At 46.5% G+C, this 25654-nt stretch overlaps 1 protein-coding gene across 3 annotated transcripts; it reads right to left on the bottom strand.

Annotated features, from left to right (window-relative positions):
- Positions 1-499: 499 nt before the first annotated feature.
- Positions 500-25046, bottom strand: GPR173 (G protein-coupled receptor 173). Of its 3 annotated transcripts, XM_032330992.1 has the most exons (3): positions 24243-25046; positions 9722-9800; positions 500-4534 (listed from the first exon to the last, which is right to left on the bottom strand). In XM_032330992.1, the coding sequence occupies exon 3, from the start codon at positions 4435-4437 to the stop codon at positions 3316-3318; it is 1122 nt and encodes a 373-aa protein (XP_032186883.1). In that variant the 5' UTR covers positions 4438-4534; positions 9722-9800; positions 24243-25046; the 3' UTR covers positions 500-3315. The 3 variants fall into 3 exon arrangements, with proteins under 3 accessions (XP_032186883.1, XP_032186881.1, XP_032186882.1); XM_032330990.1 differs by lacking the exon at positions 9722-9800 and having other exon boundaries at positions 24243-25045; XM_032330991.1 differs by lacking the exon at positions 24243-25046 and having other exon boundaries at positions 9722-10114.
- Positions 25047-25654: the final 608 nt, after the last annotated feature.

Below are 25654 nucleotides of genomic sequence, written 5' to 3'. Positions count from 1 at the left end.
AGGTTTTTCTAGGATTTTCTCTGTCTTCGTCCACTTTATACTTGCCCTCCTTCCAATCCTTTCCTCAGTATATGCCGCTTTTAATTGTATTTTAGATTTTGGAGGGTCAGATTGATGGTCTTTCCTTTGGCGTGGTGGTGGGGTTCTGGATTTGGTCTGGGATTCACATCACGGGTGTGCTCCTCACTTTGTAACCCTAACCAAATCACTCCCTCTCTCTGAGGGAGTGTCCTCAGAGACACTGTTTCCTGTCCTCTAAATTAGGCATCCTTAAGACATGTAGGAAACTGCCCATTGCAGCCTTTCTGTGGTAGCAGAAAATTGGAGGCAACCTAGAGACCCATCACCATGGGTATGGATAAGAAGCATGTGATAGATGTAGAAGATGGACCACTAGAATGAATTAGATCTACGTACAGCAACAAGGCTGGATCTTTCGAAAACAGAATGTTTAGTGAAAAAAGAAACAGAACAAGATTTATAGTACAATACTGTTTATGTAAATTAAAACATAACAATACCATATATTTTTCACAGATACACATATATGTAAATAAACACATGAACGGTGAATTGGAAGGACATACATTAAATACACAAGAGTGGGTGCCTATATGGGAGGGGGTATTGGATCAGGGATGGGTGATGAAGGGGAAGAAACAAAACAAAACAAAGAAGAAAAGGGACTCTCATGGACCAACGATGATGTAGTGTGCCAAGAACTGAGGAGTATGGTCAACTCAATTCTGTGCACCTGAGAGAATAAGTAAATAAACGGTAAACTGAGGGCCCAGGGAGCAGGCTAGCTGGGTAGACTCCCAGGCTTGGCTCCTCCCCCCGCCCCCCATAACATCCCTCCTCTGAATTTAGTCAAAGCTTACTAAAGTCCCAGATGTATACAGTGGACACTTCGGAAGGGCTCCCATCCCAGACTGAGTAGTCCCTCCAGAAGCCATTACTTGTAGGCGACATTTTCTAACCCCGTTATTTCCCCCATTCAAGTTTGATCCCCAATTCCCAGTCCCTAGTCTCCAAAGTGGTCCACTTTCAGGAACACCTTGTTCGCGTTTTCGGAAGGAGACTGACACGGGAGTTGGATGGTACCCAGGGCGCTCCAGGCTATGGAAGAGATAGGGTTCTCGAGTATCCTGTCCTCCATGTTCAGAGCCTGGGCCAAAGGAGTAAGATTTTACAAGATGGGAGTCTACCCTCTTGCTGCATACATATGTATGGTTCTAAAATTCTATTCTCCGACCACTCTACTTCCTACTGCAGGCGCATACTCTAGTTTGTCTCCTTTCAATTAGGTGCATACATGTATGTGTGTGTGTGTGTGTGTGTGTGTGCGCCATATGTCTCCACATACAGCATTTGCTCACATGTGTGCACCAGGCAGTGGTGCCTCTCCACACAAAGTCCACAGACAGAGTCCCTCTTGACCATACCTCCCCACATGTGGTCATGCAGACAGGACACACACACACACACACACACACACACACACAGAGTCAGAAAGAGAAGACATCCAATATAGCATTGTTCTTTTCAGTTTTCCATTTACAAAATCCAATGGTGAATCCAGGCAGATAGAAAAAAGAAATGGAGGAAAACCCTCCAGAATGTACCCTACCTACTCCCACCCCTGTGGTTCCCCCCCACCCCACTCCCTGGGAAAGGCACCCCCATCACTATCACTGAGAGAACAGGTACCCTCCACCCCAGCCTCTCAGCCACTCTGGCCTGCCTTTCCAGGGCCACTCCACAGCCAGGCTCATTAATGTCTCTCCTGCCTAGAGTGCCCTCCCCATTCCTCTTGGGTCAAGGCTTCCCCAATTCTGGGGCTGTCTTGGGGGTAGGGAAAGAGCTTAGGACAACAGCTTCTATCAGGAAGGGAAAGGAGGATAGATAAATACAGATCTCCCCCTCCCCCAGGAAATGGGGGAGGGGGGACAAAGAATCTGGGCAAGGCCAGGCAAAAGAATGCCAGCTTGGCTCACCAGTCCATAAGAACTGGCAGTGATGTGAGCCCAGAGTGGACTCTGCCCTGGGAGGGAGGCTTGGGCTCTCCCACCTGGAGAATCTGGCTGCAGTCTGCTCCATTTTGGGTGGAAGGAAAAAGAGGGAGAAGGGCTGTTCTGGGAAAGGAAGTTGGGGGCTGAGGGCCCAGAAGGCCTAGGGCTACCAAGAGGGGCTTGAGACAGACCCCCGAGGCTTGAAGGGGACCAAACGAGGTCAGATAGGAATGGACTCCAGTCCACAGTGCCTTGGAGCTTATGCCACCCCCCAACTTTTCATCCTCAGGAGAATAGTGTGAACCCAGGAGACAATTCTGGGGCCGAGTTCTGCTCTGACCCAGGCACTGGGATCCAGTTACTCTGGGGAGTTTTGCTCTCTTCCTACACTTCCCTGGGGGAATGCACCTGCCTATATGGCACCCATATCAACCCTAGTGAGGCTGGAGTGGATTTCCATCCTCAGGAAGAAGAATTGGGGACTGGGGATCCAGGAGGCAGCTCGAAAGAATGCAGCCAAGCTCGGGTCTCTTCAGCTCGATGCGTGCAGCTCACATCCCATTCTTCACCTAGCATGGACCCATCCCAGAGGTCCTTCTCCCTCCCCTCCTGTCTTCTAGAACAGATGCTCAAGAAACACTTGGGAGGTCTGGACATGGTGGGGAGGGAGAGGAAATCAGGCTTGGGACCAGGGTTAGCTTAAAACAACATCGCACACAACATAGCAATTAAACGTCTCTGCTCCTGGGGGACCCAGCACCCTCTTTGGTCCCTGTTGTCAGCAGATAAATTTCTCCCTCAAAATCCAGCCCTTGCTAAAGGACTCGGAAGGGAAGGGTGCATGGGAGCAGAGGTGGCAATAAGAGCTCTGGAAGTCTATTTTACAGAACAAATTTCCCCCTTCTGGACAATGTCAGAAGGAGAGACATTAAAGCAAGAAAGCCCGTCTCCTCAGCTGTTAGTAGAAAAACCTGCATTTTCAGTCTTAATTTCTTTTTCTGAATTGTCACTTCTGAGAAAGGAAGAGAGAAAAAGGGGGGGGGAAGGAGAGAGATTGTAGAAGTGGAGAAGGAGGCAGCGGAGACAGGCCCCACAGAATTAGAAAAGCCTCTTTTCTAGTCCCCCACCACAGTCTCCAACCCTGGGGAGGTGTCGGCAAAGATGCCTAGATCCTGGGTGGTTCAAGGGGCTAGGGCTGGAGCTCAGAAAGAAAGGCTCCTATATGGGGCCCACCCTTCCCTTACTGCTGGCTCCATCACGGTAGCCATGACCATCTCCCTGCCTGTCTGTCTACCAGCTTGCTTCACATAACACAGTAGGGTTCTCTGGGAGCCGGGGCACCTCCTGTGCCCCAGCAGGGGGCGTGAGTCCTCAGGCACTTCTTGAGGTCCTTGTTGAGCAGGAAGCAGACGATCGGGTTGACAGCAGCCTGGGCGAAGCTCATCCAAACAGCAGTGGCCAGGTAACGGTGGGGCACGGCACAGGCTTTCACAAACACTCGCCAGTAGCAGGCCACAATGTAGGGTGACCAGAGGAGCAAGAAGAGCAGTGTGATCGCGTAGAACATACGGCCCAGCTGCTTTTCACCCTTGACCTCGTCCATGCCCAGCAGCCGCCGGCTGGCTGCGTGCCCATTCTGCCTAATACCCAGCAGGGTTGGTGGCATGGGCCCACGGCCAAAGCCAGCGATCCAGTTGGCAGCAGCCTGGCCGGTGGCCCCAGGGCCATGGAATGTCCAGTTCTGGCTGATGGCTGGCACCATCTGCACTGGCTTCATCTTGCGGTGACGATACTCGAAGAGGAGCAGCTTGCCATAGACAGCATGTGTAGCTGCCATGAGCACAGCCAACATAAGCATGAAGCCCAGCGTGTCATTGGCCTTGAAGTAGCGATGCTCAAAGATGCACTGGTCCTCCTCACGGATAAATTTGTAGGTGCCCACATCAAAGACGGGTGGGAAGGCCATGGCCACAGATAGGGTCCAGGCCATGCAGATGACAGCTGCGCATGTCCAGAGTGTCATGCGCTTGGCGTAGAAGCGGTGGTGGGCGATGGCCATGTAGCGGGTGACGCTGATGCAGAACAGCATGAAGGCCGCATGGAAGCAAAAGAGCACGGCCATAAAGGCCACAATTTTGCAGCTGAGTGCACTGAAGGTCCATGAGGAGCCGTGGCGCACAGAAGCCAGCACAAAGGGGAAGCAGACGGCAGAGCGTATGCCGTCGGCCAGGCACAGGTCCAGCAGAAAGTAATAAGGAGCCTTGTGCAGGGCACGCTCCTTGAGCACCAGCAGCGACAAGATGGCGTTGCCCGCCAGGCTTACACACATGATCAGTCCCAGCAGCACCAGCTTCACATATGCTGACGCTGATGGCGGGGACAGTGCGCCGCTCACCTCTTCGGGCTCTCCAGTTGTGTTGGCCATACTGAGGGGCAGGGGCTGCTCCCAACCCTATGGGATCAGCCAGTCTGGTATTCGATGGGTCCTGGGGGACTCCATCAGTTGTCCTGCTGGGCTGGACCTGCAAATGGGGATAATGGCGGAGACGCAGACATAGAGAGACAGAGAGATGATGGCAGGAGAGAGCCAGAGAGAAAAACCCAGACAGAGGCACAGAGAGAGAGTAAGAAAGGATAGAACGAAATGAAAATGGTGACAAAGATATAAATGGATACAAATTGAGAGGGAAATGTGGGGATGAGAATGAGCAGAGATAAGAATAAAAAGAATCAGAAAGACAGGGAGAGAGGGAAAGGAAGGAGAGAGAGAGAGAGAGAGAGAGAGAGAGGAAGATGGGGGGGGGGAAGATAGAAAGAAACACAAGAAAAAGAGACAGCGAGATACAGATGGAAAGGTGAGGAAGAAACAGAAAGGGCAGTGTTAATGGGTCTACCTGGTCTCCACACTTATTCCCCGGCTGGTATCAGGTCCTGCCCCTGGCCCACTCCTGCTCCTGCTCCTACCCCCTCCTTGCTGGGTGAGGAGGCTGTTTCACCTCTCTGGATGTTCTCCTTTACCTGTTTCCTCCATTGGTGGGTCTGTGGGGCAGGGGTGTTGGTGCAGCTCTTCTCCCCCTTTGCAAAGCCCTAAGGTTATGTTCTTCAAACTTTTTTAACTGCTACCCATAGTAAGACAAACATTTTACATTACAACCTCGTACACATACACATACGTGCACACATTACTGAAACAAAAGTTTCACAAAACACGACTGACCCTCTGTGTAATGTACTCCGTTAGTTCTGTTCTATTTCACGATTTTTTGTTAATGCTGGTAGCCAGCCATTAAATGAGCTTTCTTATTCATGATCAGGAAGGCACTTAGCATGCTCAAGAAAGAGTGGGAAGACCAGTGTGGTTGGAAAAGGTCAGGCAGGGGAGACAGTGGTATAAAGTAGAAAGGGGTCTGGAGCCAGATTATACAGGGCTGTGGGCCATGACACGGACTTGGATTGTTTGTTTGTCTGTTTTTTAAAGATTTTATTTATTTGACAGAGTGAGACACAGCGAGAGAGGGAACACAAGCAGGGGGTGTGGGAGAGGGAGAAGCAGGCTTCCTGCTAAGCAGGGAGCCTGATGCAGGGCTTGATCCCAGGACCCTGGGATCATGACCTGACCTAAGCCAAAGGCAGACACTTAACGACTGAGCCACCCAGGCCCCCCGGACTTGGATTTTTATTTTAAGTGGGGGAGGGAGTATTGTGACTATAAAGATGTGAATGTGCTTGTGTGCATTCGTTCATTGAAAAACGATTTACTGAGCATCTACTTGTGCCAGCCACTGGGGCCGCAGCTGTGAACCAGATAGAAAAGGACCCCTGCCCTTACGGAGCTGATATTCTAATTGATAAAGAAGACATACAGGTAGAGTATAGTAGGTCAGATGATGATAAGTTCCTAAAAAGAAAAGTAAAGGAGGGAAAAGGGTTAGGAAGTCCTAGGGTTGGAGGAGGTCTACTTTTAGATGAAATGGACAGGGAAGGCTTCATGGAGGAGATGTCATCTAAGCAAAGACTTAAAGAAGGTGAGAGTGAGCCATGTGGGTATTGGAGAGAAGAGAAGTCTAGGTAGAGGAAACAGCTAGCACAAATGCCCCGAGGTGGAATCACACGTGGTGTATTTGGGGAAGAGCAAGGAGACCACTACTCCTGGAACAGAGTGAGTGATCAAAAAGCAGTGGGCGGTAAGGTCAGAAAGGTGGTGAGGCCAGATCATGGAGGCCATGATGAGGACTTTTACTTTGAATGAGATGAGAGCCAAGGGAGCAGAGGTGAGGTGTGATATGACTTGGGGTTGAAAAAGATCCCCCTTGCTGGTATGAGGAGCACAAACCAGGTGGGGCAAAGGTTGAAGTAGGGAGACTACATAAGAGACTCCTACAGTAATTCAGGTGAGAATCAACAACACTCTGTGACCCTTGCCCTGCTTTATTTTTCTTCGTAGAACTTACCTCTTCTAATGCATTATATAATTTACTTAAAATTCGGTTTATTGTCTGCCTCTCCCTATTAGAATGAAAGCTCCACAGGACGGGGATTAGAGACTCAGACACTCTCTTCTAGAAGAGCAGTGCATAGCACAGTAGGCCCTCAGTCAAAGGCTGTCAGATCAGTTGGTTGAGGGACTAAAACAGCTGGTGGCTCAGGGAGGGCTGCCTGGAGGCATCCAGGTAGGATTTGCTGAAAAAGCAGCCTGGGCAGTACAGGAGTGAGAGGGCACAGGCAAGGCTTGGTGGCGGGAGGCGGGGGGCAGGAGGGCTTCTGGTGTGTTTGGACCGGGGGCAGGAGGGCAAGGAGTGTGATGATGTAACATGGTAGGTTCCAAAGGGAAGGCAGAAAGCTGGAGAAGCTCAGAACTTTGCGGGCTGGGTTGGGCTTGAGGTTGAGGGACACGGGGCTGAGTGGAACCTTTCTACCTTCTCTCTCCCAGGAAGTCACCCCTTGGTATTTTTTCCCAGATTGCTCCAACATGGCCTGCCACAGCCACCTGGAGCCAAGCTTTTTCATGGCACCCTGAAGTCTCAGACACAGTGCCAAAAAGCCATGAGAAGATGCTAGGGCAGGGGCTTGGGAGAAGTGGGTTTCGTGGGTCCCCTTTCAGCCCCCTCAAGGCCTAATAGCTCCCACAGAACTGTGGACCAGCTGACAGCTGGGTGTGTGTAAATGTGTACATACATACACACATACACACACTCCTCAGCCTTGAGGGGAAGCAGGGGGAAAGTATTAGAGACAGAGAGAGATTGAATATAAAAGAGAATCAGAGAAGCATGCAGAGAGTGACAGAAGAGAGATGTTTGTGAGAAAGAGACTGAGACATAGGAGGGAGAAGGGGAAAAATAAACAGAGAAAGGGACCAGGACTTCCACACAAACAGGAAAAGACAGAAATAGAGACAAAGGAGGAAGAAGAGTGAGGGGAAAAAAGAGAGACACACATAGAGCATGAAAGAAGAAAAATAGAGACAGAAAAGTAGAGACAGAGAGAGAGAAAAAGAGAGACAGAGAAGGAGAGAGAAAGAAAGAGAAGAAAGTGAGAGAGACAAAAGGAGAGAGGGAAGAAGGGAGGGAGAAAGAGAGAGACAAAGAGAGAGAGATAGGCGAGGGATAATGCCAGGAAAGAGAAGAGAGAGATAAAGAGACGGGTTGGGAGAGAGGCAGAGAGAGAGACAGAGAGAAGCAGAAATAAAGACAGAGAGGGAGACACAGAGAAACACACTAAGATCCAGAAGGTGGGTAATTTGTAGCCCAGAGTCTCAGGGAAAACAAACCAAAGCAAACCAAAGCAAACATACACTAAAATGAAACAAAACAACACAAAACAATAGCAGCAAACGAACAAAATCCTGGTGCTGCCTAGAAAGCTGGGGCGACTCTACAAGTGAGGAGAGGGTTCTAAGCAGACTGGCAGCCATAGCTTGGGCCCATCCTAGGCTAAAAGTGTGAGCAGATGCAAACACATACACACTTGCCTATGTCCCGACGCCCTAAGAAAGATATGCAGACAACTACACACACGCTCACACAGACACATAGGATCCTGTTGTGGAGACCTACGGACAACAACCGGCTCACACACAGGGACATCAACTCACACGCACATGCACATGCACACACCGTATATGTTCTTCCGCAGACAGAGTATAACCTGCCTAAATGCCAGGGCATCGTCCTCAACATAGGCATTACTGCCCCCTAGGGGACACCTTGGAAATCTGCAGGAGCATTTTTGGTTGCCACAAGGCTGGGGTGCAGGATGTACTTCTAACATTTAGGGGTCCAGGGCAAGGATGCTGGCCATCCAGTGATGTGTGGGGCGGTTGTACACATTCAGCATATGTCCCGAATCCCCTAGGACTTTGGGTTTGTAATGAACTGAAACCTGAATCTAAGAACTCTATTTCACAAAATCCCCCCTAGTTTAATATATCCTGAATTATTCAGGAAAATAGCTGTCAGCTAAGTCCAGAGGAGACTGCACTTTGTTTGGGAGAGCACTTTCTTTGAGTTGTTAACTATTTCGGAAAATATCACCCCTAGGCCTCTGCCTGTCATTTTCCTGCACTTTGAGCAAGGGGCAACTTTTTGGGTTTTCCCCTTCCAAAAACACATTTACTCATAAGATGTTACAAGCCTCTAACTACCTTATTGAATTTCCTGAGGAGTTTCATGCTCAAAGCTTCACATATCAAAATACAAATTACTACCTTATAAATCACTTTCCTTTAATGAATTTTTTTGGTATTAGAGCTCAGAAAATATGCATATTATATGAAATACTATATGGATTTTCTTTTTGAAATTATATGTGCAGAGAGATTATATTATCTAAGAACTTCATGCTTGTATAGTATAGTATAGTATAGTGTAGTATAGTATAGTGTTACAAAATATGGTATGTAAAATAGGGTGTTAGGTATGAGGGGGCTGAGAACTGCTCATATACACAGACACACTCAGACACACACACATGTGCAATGGCTCATAAACCCACAATTGTAACTCCCCTAACACACATACATACATACACACACAGATGAACACTCAAATCCTGACAGATAGATACACATATGCAAACCTACTCACACAGAGACTCATATATACAATCTACCTAATTATTTAAATTCTCTCACATAATCAGAAAAACTTCTGTGACACAGGCATGTACACAGTGACATACCTATATCATCACATACAAAAACTGTTACACAATAATACTCAAAGTCACTTACATGTCGCCATACTCACATGCACTTGAAACTCGGCACATATGTACACACAGACAGAATCCCCCTCAGATACCCACAGATATATTTGCATAGAGAAAAAAACAGACAAGCAAAAACTGTTCATATATACACACACATACATACTCTAACACACAGAGGCCAACTAATCCAAACCCTTTCACATAAATTAGGCACGCTCACCAAAAGACAAGTACATCCTGGCACAGGTACATAGATACCCATTCGTGTACATACTCACTTGTGCAGAGAAGTATACCAGCTCCAATACACACACACACACACACACACACACACACCCTTGCAATGTGCAAGCACAACCAACCACAAATAGAAAAACAGCCCCTGTGTACAAACACTCTTGCACACAGATGTGTACACACACGCGCTTGTTCACATTACTTGATATAAACACCCTGCAACAGGTCTATACACAGAGACAAACCCTCACACATGCACATACCAGCCGACTCCTTCAGGCACAGGTGGAAACATTCGCAGAGCTGCTTAGCTCACAGCAGGGAACCAGACCAAGAGAGGCTCTAGGGGGTCAAAGGGAGGTTGTAAATGTTTGGATCGCTTCTTGCTGAAACATCCCAGATAGTCTGATTATTACTTTGATTGCCACTCTTTGATCAGTGAGGTTTTCTGGTTTTGCCCATACATGTACAACACCTGTTTTTCTTTTTAATTTGACCTTATTTAAATTTTTTCACAACTTTTTTTCTATAAAAATAGTTGCATGAGTTATTATTATTAATTTTATAGAGTTGCATATATAAAGAGAATATAACTATTTTGTTAATTGCCCTGATTGTTCTTCCTTTATAAAAAAAACTTTTTCCTCCTAAAACATTTCAGATATAAAAAAATAGAAAGAGGGATGCCTGGGAGGCTCAGTTGATTAAGCGTCTGCCTCCGGCCCAGGTCATGATCCCAGGGTCCTGGGATCGAGCCCCATGTCGGGCTCTTTGCTCAGCAGGAAGCCTGCTTCTCCCACTGCCTGCTGCTCTCCATGCTTGTGCTCTCTCTTTCTGACAAATAAATAAAATCTTAAAAAGAAAAAAAAAAAGTAGAAAGAGTCCTGTAATGAATTTCGGTGCATCCATTGCCCAGATTCACTAATGATCAACCCTTAGGATCTTGTTTTGCCTATAACCTCACCCACTTCCCCCACTTCCAGAGTATTCAGAAGCATATTATACCATTCATCCATAACTATATTATGGTGTTTCGAAAAGGACTCTTTTAAAAATGTTACAATGTAATTTTTATTATTTCTTCGTTTATTTACTGATTAACTTGTGATTGGCTTTTAGTATTAAAAATTAGCAAAATCGGATTATTGGTGGGATTTCATAATTTATTTCATAATAAATTATTACCTTTTGTTTTAGGTCAAAACATTTATCAATAAAAGAATAAAGCCTGACTGTGGTTAAATTGAATTGACCCAGTAAAGGGAAAGCTAGTCCAAACTTTAAGGCTTTGTTTCCAAAATGCTGTTCTCTTAAGAATGCAGGAGACCTCAAATTTGTTTTTTTATTTAAATCAGTTTTCAGAAGTCACTAGTATCTGCTGACCCCTTCAATACTTCATATTCAAGTAGACTTAATTTTTTAAAGATTTTATTTATTTATTTGACAGACAGAGATCACAAGTAGGCAGAGAGGCAGGCAGAGAGGGAGGAGGAAGCAGGCTCCCCACTGAGCAGAGAGCCCGATGCGGGGTTCGATCCCAGGACCCCGGGATCATGACCTGAGCTGAAGGCAGAGGCTTTAACCCTCTGAGCCACGCAGGCACACTCAAGTAGACTTAATTTTTAAGACATTTCTTTTCCCATCAAAATGGATTTTATAATTAAAGCTGGAAAATCAGGAGACTCACAAGACAAACACAGTCTTCCCTCCAAAAACTCCAGGCTGTCCCTGATTTAAGCAGTTTAATAAGGATTGTCTGAAATTTGGACCCAGCTCCCAAATAAGCCCTCTCATCCGCCATCTGTGTGTCCAATTTGTGTGGAACAGTTATCAAAAGAAACTTCGCACTTGGTGTTATGTGCAACTGATAAATTGTTGAATATTACATCTGAGACTAACGATGTACTGTAGGTTGGCTAACTGAATTTAAATTAAAAAGATTTTTAAAAAGAAACTTTATTTCCTAGTAGGCTATGTTGGTCAACTGGCCATGAAGCACTCTGACAAAGAGAAATATTTGGACTTTTAGAAAGCATCTGAAAATGCAAATTAAGAAATCTGACTCTTTTATGAGATGGGTTAGAACATTCTTTTTTCTTTTTTTAAAAAAGATTTTATTTATTTATTTGACCGACAGAGATCACGAGTAGGCAGAGAGCCAGGCAGAGAAAGAGGAAGGGAAGCAGGCTCTCTGCTGAGCAGAGAGCCCAATGCAGGGCTCTATCCCAGGACCCTGGGACCATGACCCAAGCTGAAGGCAGGAGCTTTAACCCACTGAGCCACCCAGGCGCTCCCTTCTTTTCTCTTTTTAATTTGGGTTAGAAAATTCTTAGATAGAGCTTAACCAGCTAGTGACAGGATTGCGTGATTAACAAGCAAAGCTAAGATGCCCCTTCCAGTAGTATCTCAGCGTTCTGCCAGGAACGTTCTAGCAGTCTGCTGGGAAATTGTGCACATCATGTTTGTGACCAATGAAGTAAAAAGATAGGAAAGAGGTCACTTTCAATTATTGCTATTAGGAGACACAGTGATGATGGGTCAAAAGACGCTGAAATGGCACTAACTCAGAAGACTGATGAATATTTCAACCTTGAATATTTCAAATATTCAAAGTGAATATTCAAGGTTGAAATATTCAAAGTGATACACGAATATTTTCTATTATTGTGGAAACTCTGCATTAGTCTGTGGACTGACGCTGCTGTTGATATGGCATGAAGTTTACATCTGGAATTTGTTCTGAAAATGCCAAGATTCATGCACCAAGGAGCACTCACCTATAAAAGTTTACCTATAGGTATAATTTCCACAGTAAATGATGTTAGGTGAATTTGATTAAATCCAAGTTACTACCCACCTGTGTGTTGGATTTCTGTGAAGCCTTGGGATCAGTACACTTTTCTCTATTGTTTTAAACTTAAGTGTGTAAGAATTCTATCAAAAATTTATGAGCTAAAAGAAACAAACTGAGGGTTTTGGAGGGGAGGGGTTGTGGGGATGTGTGAGCCTGGTGGTGGGTATTAAGGAGGGCACGTATTGCATGGGGCATTGGGTGTGGTGCATAAACAATGAATCTTGGAACACTGAAAAAAATAAAATTAAATTAAGATGTTAAAAAAAAGAAAATTATCAGCATTTTTGTGAATGATTCTCATTTGCAGATTTGATGTTCACTCATTTCAACAAAAGGCTCTTTGAGCACGTGAGTAAAATTACATCAAAAAATTTTAAGACACTCAAAAATATATGAATGTATACTGTCAAGTTTTATGGATTCAAAGCCAAACTTCAACTTAGAAATGAGGTCATGTATGGTTCCCTGAGTGAAAATTAGTTGGTGTTATTAAGTTGACAACTAAAAAAGACTTAGTAAGATGAGTAGAGCAATATCTGTGTCTACTTAGGGCAAAAGGTTCATAAATTATTTTGAAATACTCAAAATGAAAATTTTTCGTTGGATTCAAAATTCATGTGCATTTGTTACAAGAAATTTCAACATCATGTTTGATTGAAAGAAAAGAAGGAAGTGTTAGATTTAAAGAAGGATCCGCTCTTTGAAGCACAAAATTCAAAGACTATGAATTGGGCACCTGGGTAGCTCAGTGGATTAGGCCTCTGCCTTCCGCTCAAGTCATGATCTCAGGGTCCTGGGATGGAGTACAGCACTGGGCTCTCCGCTCAGCAGGGAGCCTGCTTCCTTCTCTCTCTTCGCCTGCCTCTCTGCCTATTGTGATCTCTCTCCCTCTCTCTGTCAAATAAACAAGTAAAATACTTTAAAAAAACAAAGACTATGAATTATCCAAGTTCCGATTATTGATAAGAAAGGAGTTTTAACCAGTTTTAAAAAAAATAAAAACCCTCTTTGGCCATTTGCTGCCACCTACTCACGCAAGCAGTTTCCTGTTGGTGGTGATCACCAAGACACAAAAGAGATCATTAGCTCTTTTGAGCATAAAACCTGGGTCTTTGCCTGGCCGGGGCAAAAACAAGTGAGTTACCAAAGGAAGGTAAAACAGAGGGATGAATAAGCAGTTAGTTGTTGCATTTCTTAAGAAAGGTTGGTATGGTGTGAAAGCTTCAGAGAAACCAAAATGGTACCTGATGACCCCAAAGCTGATGCTTTTAAGGTGAGTTTTGCTGACTTGCAGAATCATGCAGCTATGTTTTATACATTTAAGCTAATTACTGAAGACATTAAGGCAAATGGTGTCACACAACCTCCATGGACTAGGTCTTAACCTTCATCAACAGGCTTTCCAAGGTCAAGAAGTAGCAGGTCACAATAGATGTTTACATCTGTGTCAGAAGTACTAATGGTTGTTTCATTTGGCTTTTGGGGGAGGGCGGGGTTACCAAGAAACACAATAACTTGATGTAGAAGATTGATGCTCAGCACAAACTACTTTACCAAATCAGGACAAAAATGTCCTTAAAGGAGTCAAATTACCATAAAATAAAGGCATTCACGATCAAAGGCTCAGAAGTGGCCATGAAAGCTGACCGTTACAAACTTGCATTAGTGAATAAAAGTTAAGTTTTCAGAAGTGAGCTCAGTGTAATATGAAAAAATCCTGAAAATATTTCACTTGAAACTTGTATACAAATTCAATATTTAATTACTCCCCTAAAACTTTGCATTGTTTATTTTCTTCATCACAATTTGTATAGTGTAAAGAAAATGTTAAAGAATTTCTTTTCACCAAGCCCCAGTACCCCTTAATCTTCTTCAGTTTACTCCAATGTGCCATATAGATATTTCACCTTTTCCGTGTGCCAGATTGGGAGTGCCCTAAAACATTCACATCCAGTTACACTGCATAGACACACCAGCACACATGGACAGAGAAGTGCACACAGGAACACGTGTACATCGAGATTCAAGTTTGCATTCACATCCAGACTTACACCAGCTGATAAGCACAATCAGGTGAATGTGTACAGGTACATACACACACACACACACACACACACACACACACTCCTCTTCTATACAGAAAGTTAGGTATGTGTGTTGGTACCCACCTACCGGCAAATCATGCAAAGATATACAAAACACACACAAACATACACACACACAGATAACCACCCTTCAATAGAAATACAGGCCTCGGCAGAGGAAAACGCACCACATGCATGGGCACATGCAGACACATACACACACAAACCAAATCGTATGGACCAGGGGCATACGATTATTGATGTGTGGGGCATGGGGCACCTGGGTGGCTCCATCAGTTAAGCAACAGACTCTTGATTTCAGCTCAAGTCATGTTCTCAGGGTCATGAGATTGACCCCAACTGGGGCCCTGCGCTGGGCATGGAGCCTACTTAAGATTCTCTCTCTCCCTCTGCTCCTCCCTCCTTCCCCACTCCCATATTCTCTCAAACAACAAATCATATGGATCTACACTCTTTCAGACACAATCATGCATGCATAGATGTAAGAACTGACATTCACACACAGGGTAAGTCCAATTCATATGCTATAGATCCAGGCTCTCCCCCACCCCAGGCTCTTACATTAAGAGATTATAATCCATGATTTTAGGGAATACTACTCAACCATCAAAAAAATATGAAATCTTGCCATTTGCAATGACATGGATGGAACTAGAAGGTATTATGCTAAGAGAAGTAAGTAAATCAGAGAAAGACAATTATCATGTGATCTCACTCATATATGGAATTTAAGAAACAAAACAGAAGATCATAGGGGAAGAGAGGAAAAAATAAAACAAGATCAAATCAGAGGGAGAAGAACCACAAGAAACTCTTAATCATAGGAAACAAACTGAGGTTTGCTGGAGGGGAGAGGAGAGGGAGGATAATGTAACTGGTGATGGACATTAAAGAAGGGCACAGGGTGTAATGAGCACCAGGTATTATATAAGACTGATGAACCACTGACCTCCAACTATGAAACCAATAATACATTATTGGTATTACTGGTAAACCAATAATACATAATAATACACTAATTGAATTTAAACAAAAAATTTTTTAAAATCCACTGTTTTATACAAACGTTGCCCTGGTACACATACATTATACACACAGTATGCTCACACATACTGGCATATGGCTCAGGTTCACTGCCACACACATAGAGGCAGGCAGGCATAGACAGAGCAATGCAGACCCACACATACACAGCCACATAATCACCAATGCTTATAAACACAGACAGACACAAATCCTCAGATGCACACACTATGCATTCACTTATACAACACGAACATACATCCTAGTACACGGTCATATGGACAGAATCATTTATATACATACATCATCATCATCATTACCATCATCATATATAAACCTGGATATTAACCCTCCTACATGTATAGACTCAACAAAGATTCACACGTACACATTTACATTCTGACTACTACAAACCTGCTTACATATTCAGATAAAAACATACTGGTGGGGCGCCTGGGTGGCTCAGATGATTAAACATCTGCCTTCGGCTCAGGTCATGATCCCAGGGTCCTGGGATCGAGCCCCACATCGGGCTCCCTGCCCAGCAGGGAGTTTGCTTCTTCCTCCCCCTCTGCCTCTCCCTGTGCTTGTGCACTCTGTCTCTGTCTCTGTATCTCTGTCAAATGAATAAATTAAAAAAAAATACTGGTATGTGTGCACACATATGCAGCATACCAGCAACCCAGATAACATCTGCACTCACAGGGACACACATCGCCACAGATACAAAGGTGCGCATTCATACACCCAGATGTACACTGGGAAATACAGATGTGTGGCCAAATCCCCTCCACTGACCTCCTAGATACATACTTCCTTTCTTACGCACTCATGGTTTTATATACACACTGGGACATGTATAAGTATAAAGCCAATTTTATGTACAAAAACACTCACATACACAGAATCTGCTCACTTACTTATGCATACACATGGATACAGAGAATGGGTATGCACATAGAAATGACTCTGTTGCACTTGCAGATGGACACAGACTGTTACTTACACACCAGGTATGTGCAATAATTGTAGTACTAGGTAACACCTGATATGGCGCAGAGGACTTACTGTGTGCCAGGCACTGTCCTAAGCCCTTTTCAAATATTAACTCATCTGATCTATGATGATAGATAGTATTATTACTCTTACTTTACAAATAAGAAACTGGGGCTTAATTGAGATTAGGTGCCTTGCCCAAAGCCCCACAGCTAATAAATGGCAGAACCAGGATGCAAATCCCAGAGCCTGGCTCCAGAGACCTTGTCCACTGAACTTACATGGAGAAACACACTCACCTCACACACACAAACAGATTCACACCACTCTAGCACAAACCCATGCACACACAAGCTGCATACCAACATACATGGCTACCAATAGACACACCCATGTAAGCACATACACAAAAAGGAATAAGCTCACATTTACAGACACTCTAGCAGAGGGATATATGCCCTAGGAAAGATGTACATGTTCCTACACACACCTACAATCACACACCCCATCCAGACACACCCACACTATCAAACACACAAAACACCCAGATACACCAGCCACGAACCATCTGGATAAACCCACACTCACATGCAGAGACACCCACATTCTCAGATACATTCCCCACCCCAATACACCCAAACACTCTCATACACACTATGAAGATATACTCACATGCACACACCCTCACCCAGATACACTCACACACCCCACACAGATTGACCTATATACTCTCTTTCACATGCCACCCAGATATACCCTGTCTGTCTCTCATGCCCAGCCAGAGAGAAACCCACACTTCTTCGTTAGTTACACCCACACTCACACCCCGACCCAGATAGGTGTACATTCTCTTTCTTACACACACCATTCCAACACACCCACTTCCACACACATACCCAATACTGATACAGCCACACTCTCACACACATCCCATCCTCATATACACACACCTCAATACACTTACATTCACAGCCATCCCACCCAGCTGCAGCCACATTTATGCAAACTCCCAACTCAGTACACCCACACTCTAATACGTAATATTTAGATATGCTCAAACCCACAGACATCCCTAACCTAGAGCCCTCATATTTGACCCAGCCATACCTACAGTCTCTTTCACACATGGTATCAAGACACACACCCACAATGACATGCACACCATTCAAAGGCACAACACTTACCCACAGCCAACCCGGATACTCACACTCACAAATTCCCAACCAAGTATGTTTGCACACACGGATACCTACACATTATCCAGAGATACCTGTTCACACAAAAATCCTATCCATATACACGCATATTTTCTCTTGTACTCTCTTTCTGTCTCTCTCACACACACACCCCGAACAGTCCCACTCACACAGCCCAACCCAGATACATCCACCCTCTAAAACATATATACACCATCCAGATTCATCCCAAACAGACCATTGAGATACACACACACACATCAACCAGATACGCTCTACTACCATCTAAATACATAATACATCTGCATTCACATACACACATCCCACTCAGATATATCCAACTCTCACACATGCCATCCATTTATCCCTCCCCAAACACTCCACTGCCCAGATACATCCCTGCTCTCATCCCCTCCACACCATTCAGATGTACTCACACTCCAAAACATGCTTTCCATCCAGATGTGTCCCCCAAACTCTCACATATCCCATCTAATTATAAACACCCTCACACACATATCCACACCCGGATACATGACCAAAGCTCTTACAACACACCACCCAGATATGCCTTAGTACACATTCTACCACCCCAAAACACCTGTTCTTTCACCCACCCACCATTTAGATACACTCATATTAAAACACACTCCACCCAAATGATACCCCCACACTGTCTCACACACAGCCCACATGTACCACTACAGTCTCTCACACACCATCCAGATATATCCACACCTCACACAAACGATGTCCAGATACACTCACTCATAACCCCCAACACAGTTACACCCAAACACTTACAACCATCCAGCTACACCTACACATTCCTCCCACCAGATACATCTATGCTGTCACACGCCCACCACGCTCAGAATCACCTACACTCTTTTACACATACACACAATCAGACCCCTCTCTCTTAAACACCTGATAGTGTTTAAACACAATACCCACACTCCACACACACAATGCAGATACACCCATACTCTCTCACACCTGTGATACACACATCTCATCCACATACACACCCACACACCATCCATAGATACTCCAATCATATATACGCTCACACACATACCCCATCATCACCCAGATGTGCTCAAATTCTCTCTCTTATGCACACACACCATCTAGATATATTCCGTCACACATTTCCACTGCCTAATAGACCTATATGCTCACCCACCTAGAAAACTTCCAGATAGACCCATACTTAAATGCTCCCACGCAATTACACCTCTACTCCTTCGTGTACACGCTCTACCCAAAACACCCACAATCTCTCTTAACACAACACAGATACATCTACATTATAAAACACATACATCATCCAACACCCCCCACTCTCTCTTGCACCACTCAGATACACCCATACCCACATACTCCTTAAAAACACACAGCCTCACACATATTCCCACCCAGCCATACTGTAACTCTCATGCTATCTTCCACCCAAATAGACTAATGTTCTTTTTTTTTTTTTTTTTTTTTTTAAAGATTTTATTTATTTATTTGACAGAGAGAAATCACAAGTACACTGAGAGGCAGGCAGAGAGAGAGAGAGAAGGAAGCAGGCTCCCTGCTGAGCAGAGAGCCCGATGCGGGACTCGATCCCAGGACCCTGAGATCATGACCTGAGCCGAAGGCAGCGGCTTAACCCACTGAGCCACCCAGGCGCCCCTAGACTAATGTTCTTATAGCATCTCACAAATGCACCATTTACATGCACCTACACTCACACTCACCCCTCCAAAATATAGCCAAATGTCTCACATACATATCTTACCCAGACTCTAACATACACAGAACCTAGATCCCCTCCCTCCCTCCCTGTCCCTCTCTTTCCCCCTCATTCTCTCATTCTCTTACCATATATACCACCTTACACACACACACACACACACACACACACACACACACACACCATAGTCTACCCAGATATACCTTCAGTTATACATATACATTGACATCTAGATTTCTGCCTGGATGGCATAATTTGGGTGCTCTCTGTGAAAACCATTTGCCAAACTTAGACACAACAGTGCCATTTTGTTCTGGGCCTCCAAGAGTGGGGGGATGGGAAGGGAGGTCTTTGGGTTTCAAGAAATCCATTTCTAAAAGGTCACAGGCCCCCTTCCCTAGGAGGGGAAGCCATGATTGGTTCCTACTTCTTGGGTGTGAATGATGACAAGAATTATCCTGAGACACCCACTCCCCAACTGTCCCACAAAAGCCCAGCACATGGTTGAGGCCAGGGAACCCCCAGAAGAGGGTCATGGATTACTCAGGTGTTATAGCTTGCCATCCTGTAGAACATCTACACAGAGCTGATATGGTCTAGCAGGGTGTCACTGAGTCTTAGGCTTGCACAAATAAATGATGGGGTGTACACAAAGTATCACACAGACTTGTAAGCACCCTCCTCTATCACTCCCTCAGGGATTAGACCTATCTGCATAGGTCCAATGCCAAATGTCTCCTTCTTACATATGGACCATCAGACCAGCTCATGTACAAATACCTACACTTATTTCCACACATAGGCACACTCACAGAATGCACACTCACACAGCACTTGGTCCCACATCTGCACACCCATTTACTCTCAAACATAGACATACAGGCATCGCATACATTCACATGACATAACGCCCACAAATGACACACATTCACTCACAAACACAGGTATACATACAGGCATACTTCCACATGTCCATGGACAGCCAGACTCGACATCACACTCAATGAGACAATGAACAAACATGACACCCAGAGGTGAGCTCCCAAATGTATACACACACACACACCTAGATGTGACCACATAAGCATTTTCACACACTCACATATACACAGGGTACTCCTTACATCAACACCCAGATGTGTACCTGCACGTCAATGAGACTATGTATTCGTATACAAACATTGTAATACACATAGACATACACATATGCCGGGGCATGTATTCCTATGAGCATACTCACACGCACACAGACATGTACATCATTCATTCCTATATGCACACAACCAGACTTGGAGATGCAAATGTACTTAGAAAACACACTCACACAATCATAATAAGAATGCATGCCACGTGTATTCAACACATGTTCATACACGCCTATGAGAAGCTATGCAAACAAATGAAGATTCATTTATGCTTAAATTCTCAGACAGACTTGGACACAAAGCTCTGTTCACACACATGCACACATGGAAGAACTTGTACATCTGCACAAGAATTGTTAACACTTAGCACATACACATGGCAAAGACATACACACACCCACAAATGTATGTATGTCATGTATATACATTCACTTAACAGCTCTATGACATACGCTCCAGAATAAATACAAACACATATATACAAATAATTAGAACTGCACAAACTGGTCCATTCACCCACCTGTACAGTCAGAGTGGCACACACAGGCATATTCACACACACACACACACACACAGATGTATGAACACATGGGCAAGTATAAAGACATGTTCACACAAATGCACCCACAGACAGATGTTCACACATACTAGCATATATACACACATGTACACTAAGGTTCACTGACAGGCATATCTACACAGACACATTTACACTTGTATTCAGAAATTCAGACAAAACACATTGAGATATGTGCACCAGGTATCATGAAATCTAGCTACTCATGCATACCACAACCAGACTTGCACTCACACATAACAGTGTACCCACAAACACAACTGGATATGTACCCAAATGCATTCTTTCACCTATGCACATAGCCTTTTGTGAATATATACACAGGCACAGACCCACCCTCACAGCCATAACTATACAGAATCAAATGTGTACACATGGGCATACCCACAAAAGATGTTTTCTTGCACAAAATATGTATGCACACATTGCTCCCCACCCACACAATTAGTTCTCATTATATGAGGGTGATCATCTACACTAACATTTCCCTAATCAGATGTGAACCCATAGGTCTGCCTACAGACCTATGTACTCAAACACACGCGTGCACACACACACACACACACACACACACATACACAATTGAAAATGCTGGAGAATCCACATGGACATCCACAAATGGACCTACTCATACACGTATATTACTGACACGCCCACACAGAAGCATACTGACACACACATACATGCATGGACACACAGACACACACACACCCTTACACTCACAAACACACCATTTAGATATACCTACACTCGTGTGCACACATAGATACAAACAAATGTACACAGATACAGCTAGATGTTCACCTAATTGGGCATGCATACCCAGGTATTCTGAAACCCTCATACTCATATGCATATAACCAGAATGGACACCCAAAGACAAATTGATACATGCACGTATACAACTAAACATTCAACAGGCCTGTTGGCTCACAGAAGCACAATCTTTCTCAGCCTCAGAATCAAACATGCCCATTTGCTCACCCAGACAGACATGCAAAGTCATACCCACTCCCCTGTGCACACACAAGCCTACCCAGACACTCACACACTTGCACACACCACCGTGTGGTCTGGTCCACACATGACTCATATACATCCACAATTCCCATGGACAGACACATAGTCACAGACTGCACACGTTCAGTTACACATATATACCCACTCTCAGGCCCAGATGCCTCCAAACCACAGGCTAGGTCCTCTCCCTTACACAACAAATGCTTCTTCAGAAAAGTCTACACTATACCCCAAAGCCCACCCCTTCCAAACCTCACCACAAGGTCTTTTGGATCTCAGACTTTCCCCTCCCCCTCCTCCTCCCTCAGCCCTGAGGACCTTCCTCCAGCCACCCACCGCTCATTCAATGTTCCACCACATCTCCACACCCAGAAACCAGACAGCAGACCCCACTGTCTTCCGCCAATCCAGGCTGTAGGTTAGCAAATCCCTGGGACCTGTACTCCCATGGGTCTGGTTGCTGCATGGGCCACACCCCAGCTCTACCCAAAGCTCTGCGATCTCAGAAGCTTCAGCCTTGGCACTGCCAACCACTGACCACAGGCCCAACTCTTGCCAAGTCTCCCCTCGACAGGGAGACGCCTACATCACCAAGGCCAGGAATGCTGCAGGCTGCAAGCCAGGCCTCTGCTAGCTCATGGGAGCTTAAGCCTCTGTGTGTGTGTGTGTGTGTGTGTGTGTGTACATGCACGCGCATGCTCACATGCGTGCATGTGTGTGTGTTCACACACACAGGGGCAAGTACAGGGAAAGGAGACTGGAGTGGAGTGGGGGTGGGAGGCTCTGCCCATAGCCACCTCTTATCACTACCTACAAAGAAAGAGTGACAACATCGAGCTGCTCCTGCCTCCCCTCCACTCCCCAGCCCCCATTTGCCTACCTGCTGTCCTCTCTAGATCTCTGCCAAGACCTTGGAGAAGAGGGACCAGTTCCTCCTCCAAATAATCAATAACAATATTAATCATGAATAATCAACAATATCGACCATGAGCTTTGCTGATATCATTTCAGGGCTACTACTAAGCACATCCTTTATTTGCATGCACCAACTCATTTAATCACCACACATGCCCATGACTGGAAGGGTTACCAGTCTCTTTGACAGATGGGAAAACTGAGGTTCAATAAATAGCACATTCTCACTAAAGTTGCAGAGCTAGGAGCTGGGCGAAGTGTCCCAGGAGAATCCACATTCTCCGCGTTTTGGGCTTTCTTGCCCTTCCAGACACAGGGATCACTGGCCACTGTGCACAAGGCCATAAGACCTGGGGGTCCCAAACACAACATGGACATGTGAAACAGACATAGAGAGCCTTGGATGGAAGCTGGGGCCCCCACTGTGGCCCCTGCAGGTTGTGTGGCATGGTCCTGGCCCCCACAGGGCCATCAAGCAGCCCAGGGCCTGGAAGTGCTTCCCATCCCCACCCCACTTTCCCTATGGTGGCTTCCTCCCCCTAGCTGGGAAGCACAGCAGTATCTTCAGTGGGGAGCAAGCAAAAGTCTGTGCTACCTGTGCGGAGAGACAGGGAAAAGTAAAAAGGAAGGGAAGCAGGGAGGGAGGGAAGAAGGAAAGAAAGACTGGGGGGTGGTCTTCTGGGATCTGCTTCTCCCGTCATGTCTACCCACCTGCCTGCTCACACACACAGACAGAAACACACATACCCTGCATGCAGACCAAGGAACCTGGAGGAGAGTGGAGGAGGAGGGAGAGGGAGAGGAGGCAGCTGCAGGAGGCTGAGCCTGCCCAGGGTGCAGGCATTGAGGAGACTCCCATGCATGCCTTCCATAGCTAGCACACACAGGAATATTAACACAGCCTCATGCCCCAACACAACCACAATGATAAAGACAGACCCTGTGTGGGGAGTGGGGAAACAGGTGGTAGTTCCCTTTCTCATGGGACATTTGGGATTAGGGAAGATGGAGATGGCTAGAGGACTCTCCAGGCTTAGGTCTCCAAATAGTCCTTGTGATGGAGCGGGGACTGGGGGTGGGGGACACACTAACCTAGTGAGAGAGAGACAGAGAGCATGGCAGTGATGGAGACTCTGAAATATGTGTGGGGAGACAGAAGAGAAATCTCAGCCCCCCCCCCATCCTTGTGGAGGGATGCTGACTACTTACCTGGACTCTCTCAGCAGGGCTGTCTTGGAATCCAGGTAGGGGGCTCAAGCAGTCTCACCCAGGATAAATCACAGCCCAGGCCACATTGTGGGACCCTCAGTGATCTGGCGGCCAGTGACACTCCTGCTTGTGTTGCCGTGGATACAGCAGCCGGGCTGGTCTAAAACGCAGACATCAGGGGGAGCAGGCACCGAAGGGGTGCACCGGGCAGGGCTGGGGACGCTGGGGAACACCAAGTGGGCAGCACACAGCCTTGGGGTGCCCAGCTAGCTGGCAAGTGAGGGTCCAGGCAGGTGCTTCCCCCACTACACACTCCCACCCCCATCTTGGATGCCACCGCCAAGCTGGGAGGGGGGCCAGGGCTGGTCCCTGCTACCCGTCTGCCCGCCTGGCTGCCGGTCCCCCTCCCCCCGCCCCCCCCCCCCCGTCTGCCTGCTGGCCGCCGCCTTTTGTCCTCAGAAGACACGGTCCCCGCGGGGCCTCTGCCAAGCCTCTAGCAGATGCTCAGGGGCCAGGGCTCCTCTCTGGGAGCACTCTGGCCATGGCCTGGGAGAGCCCCAGGTTGGGGGGCTCTCATCCAGGCTCACCCCGCTTCCCAGGCCTGGCGGGGAAGGGGAAGAGGTGCAGGTCCACAGCCAGAGGCAGCAGCAGAGGTGGTGTTGGGGAGGGGATGGACGCCAGAAAGAGGGGGTGGGGTGGGTAGAGAGGCTGGCCTGATAGCAGTGTCCCGGGTTTTAGATCCGGGTTGAGGAGGGTGGCTCAGAGCATCCAAGGGGGGGTCCTGATGCAAAACGGGGGCACCGCGGGCCTGCCGGAGGCACGCTCCTGGCCTGGGAACCACCCCAGCTCACACAAATCCAGGTCCCAAGATGTTGGGGACCCACAGCCAGAACGGGGTATCAGTGGGGAGCCCAAGGCTTTAAGCCCGACCCCATCCGGACTGTCTGTCCCCCCTCTCCACGATTTGCACGGTCCCTGCCTCAGGGGCGGGCGGGGGAGGGAGGCAGGCGGGAGGGAGAGGGAGGGAAGGAGGGAGGCTGAGCAGGCGGGGAGACTCTCAGCCGCCAGCCTGGTCCTCCCTGGGGCGGGGCGGGGCGCGGTGGGTACTGGCAAGGCTGGGGAGCAGCCGGCTCACTGGCTGGCCCACTGGGTGTGGATGCTGGCTTGGGCGGCTGTGCTGCCTGGACAATAGCGGGCTGGGGAAGTGGGACTCCGGCCTCGCTGAGATGCTTGAGGGAGGCACGCTGGAGGTGGGGAGAGGCGGCCAAGGGGCTGCTGAGAGCAACTCACCTGGGCTACAAGTGCAGAGGAGGCAAGGATAAGGGTCGCGTAGAGGCAGAAAGGTCCTGTGGAAGTTTCTCAAAAGCTTTGGGATGGGAGGGATGCTTAGAGCTCCGCGAGGTAGGATAGAT

Source organism: Mustela erminea, chromosome X (genome assembly GCF_009829155.1).
Source record: "Mustela erminea isolate mMusErm1 chromosome X, mMusErm1.Pri, whole genome shotgun sequence".
Classification (NCBI taxonomy): domain Eukaryota; kingdom Metazoa; phylum Chordata; class Mammalia; order Carnivora; family Mustelidae; genus Mustela; species Mustela erminea.
This window is presented reverse-complemented; position numbering and strand designations above follow the sequence as displayed.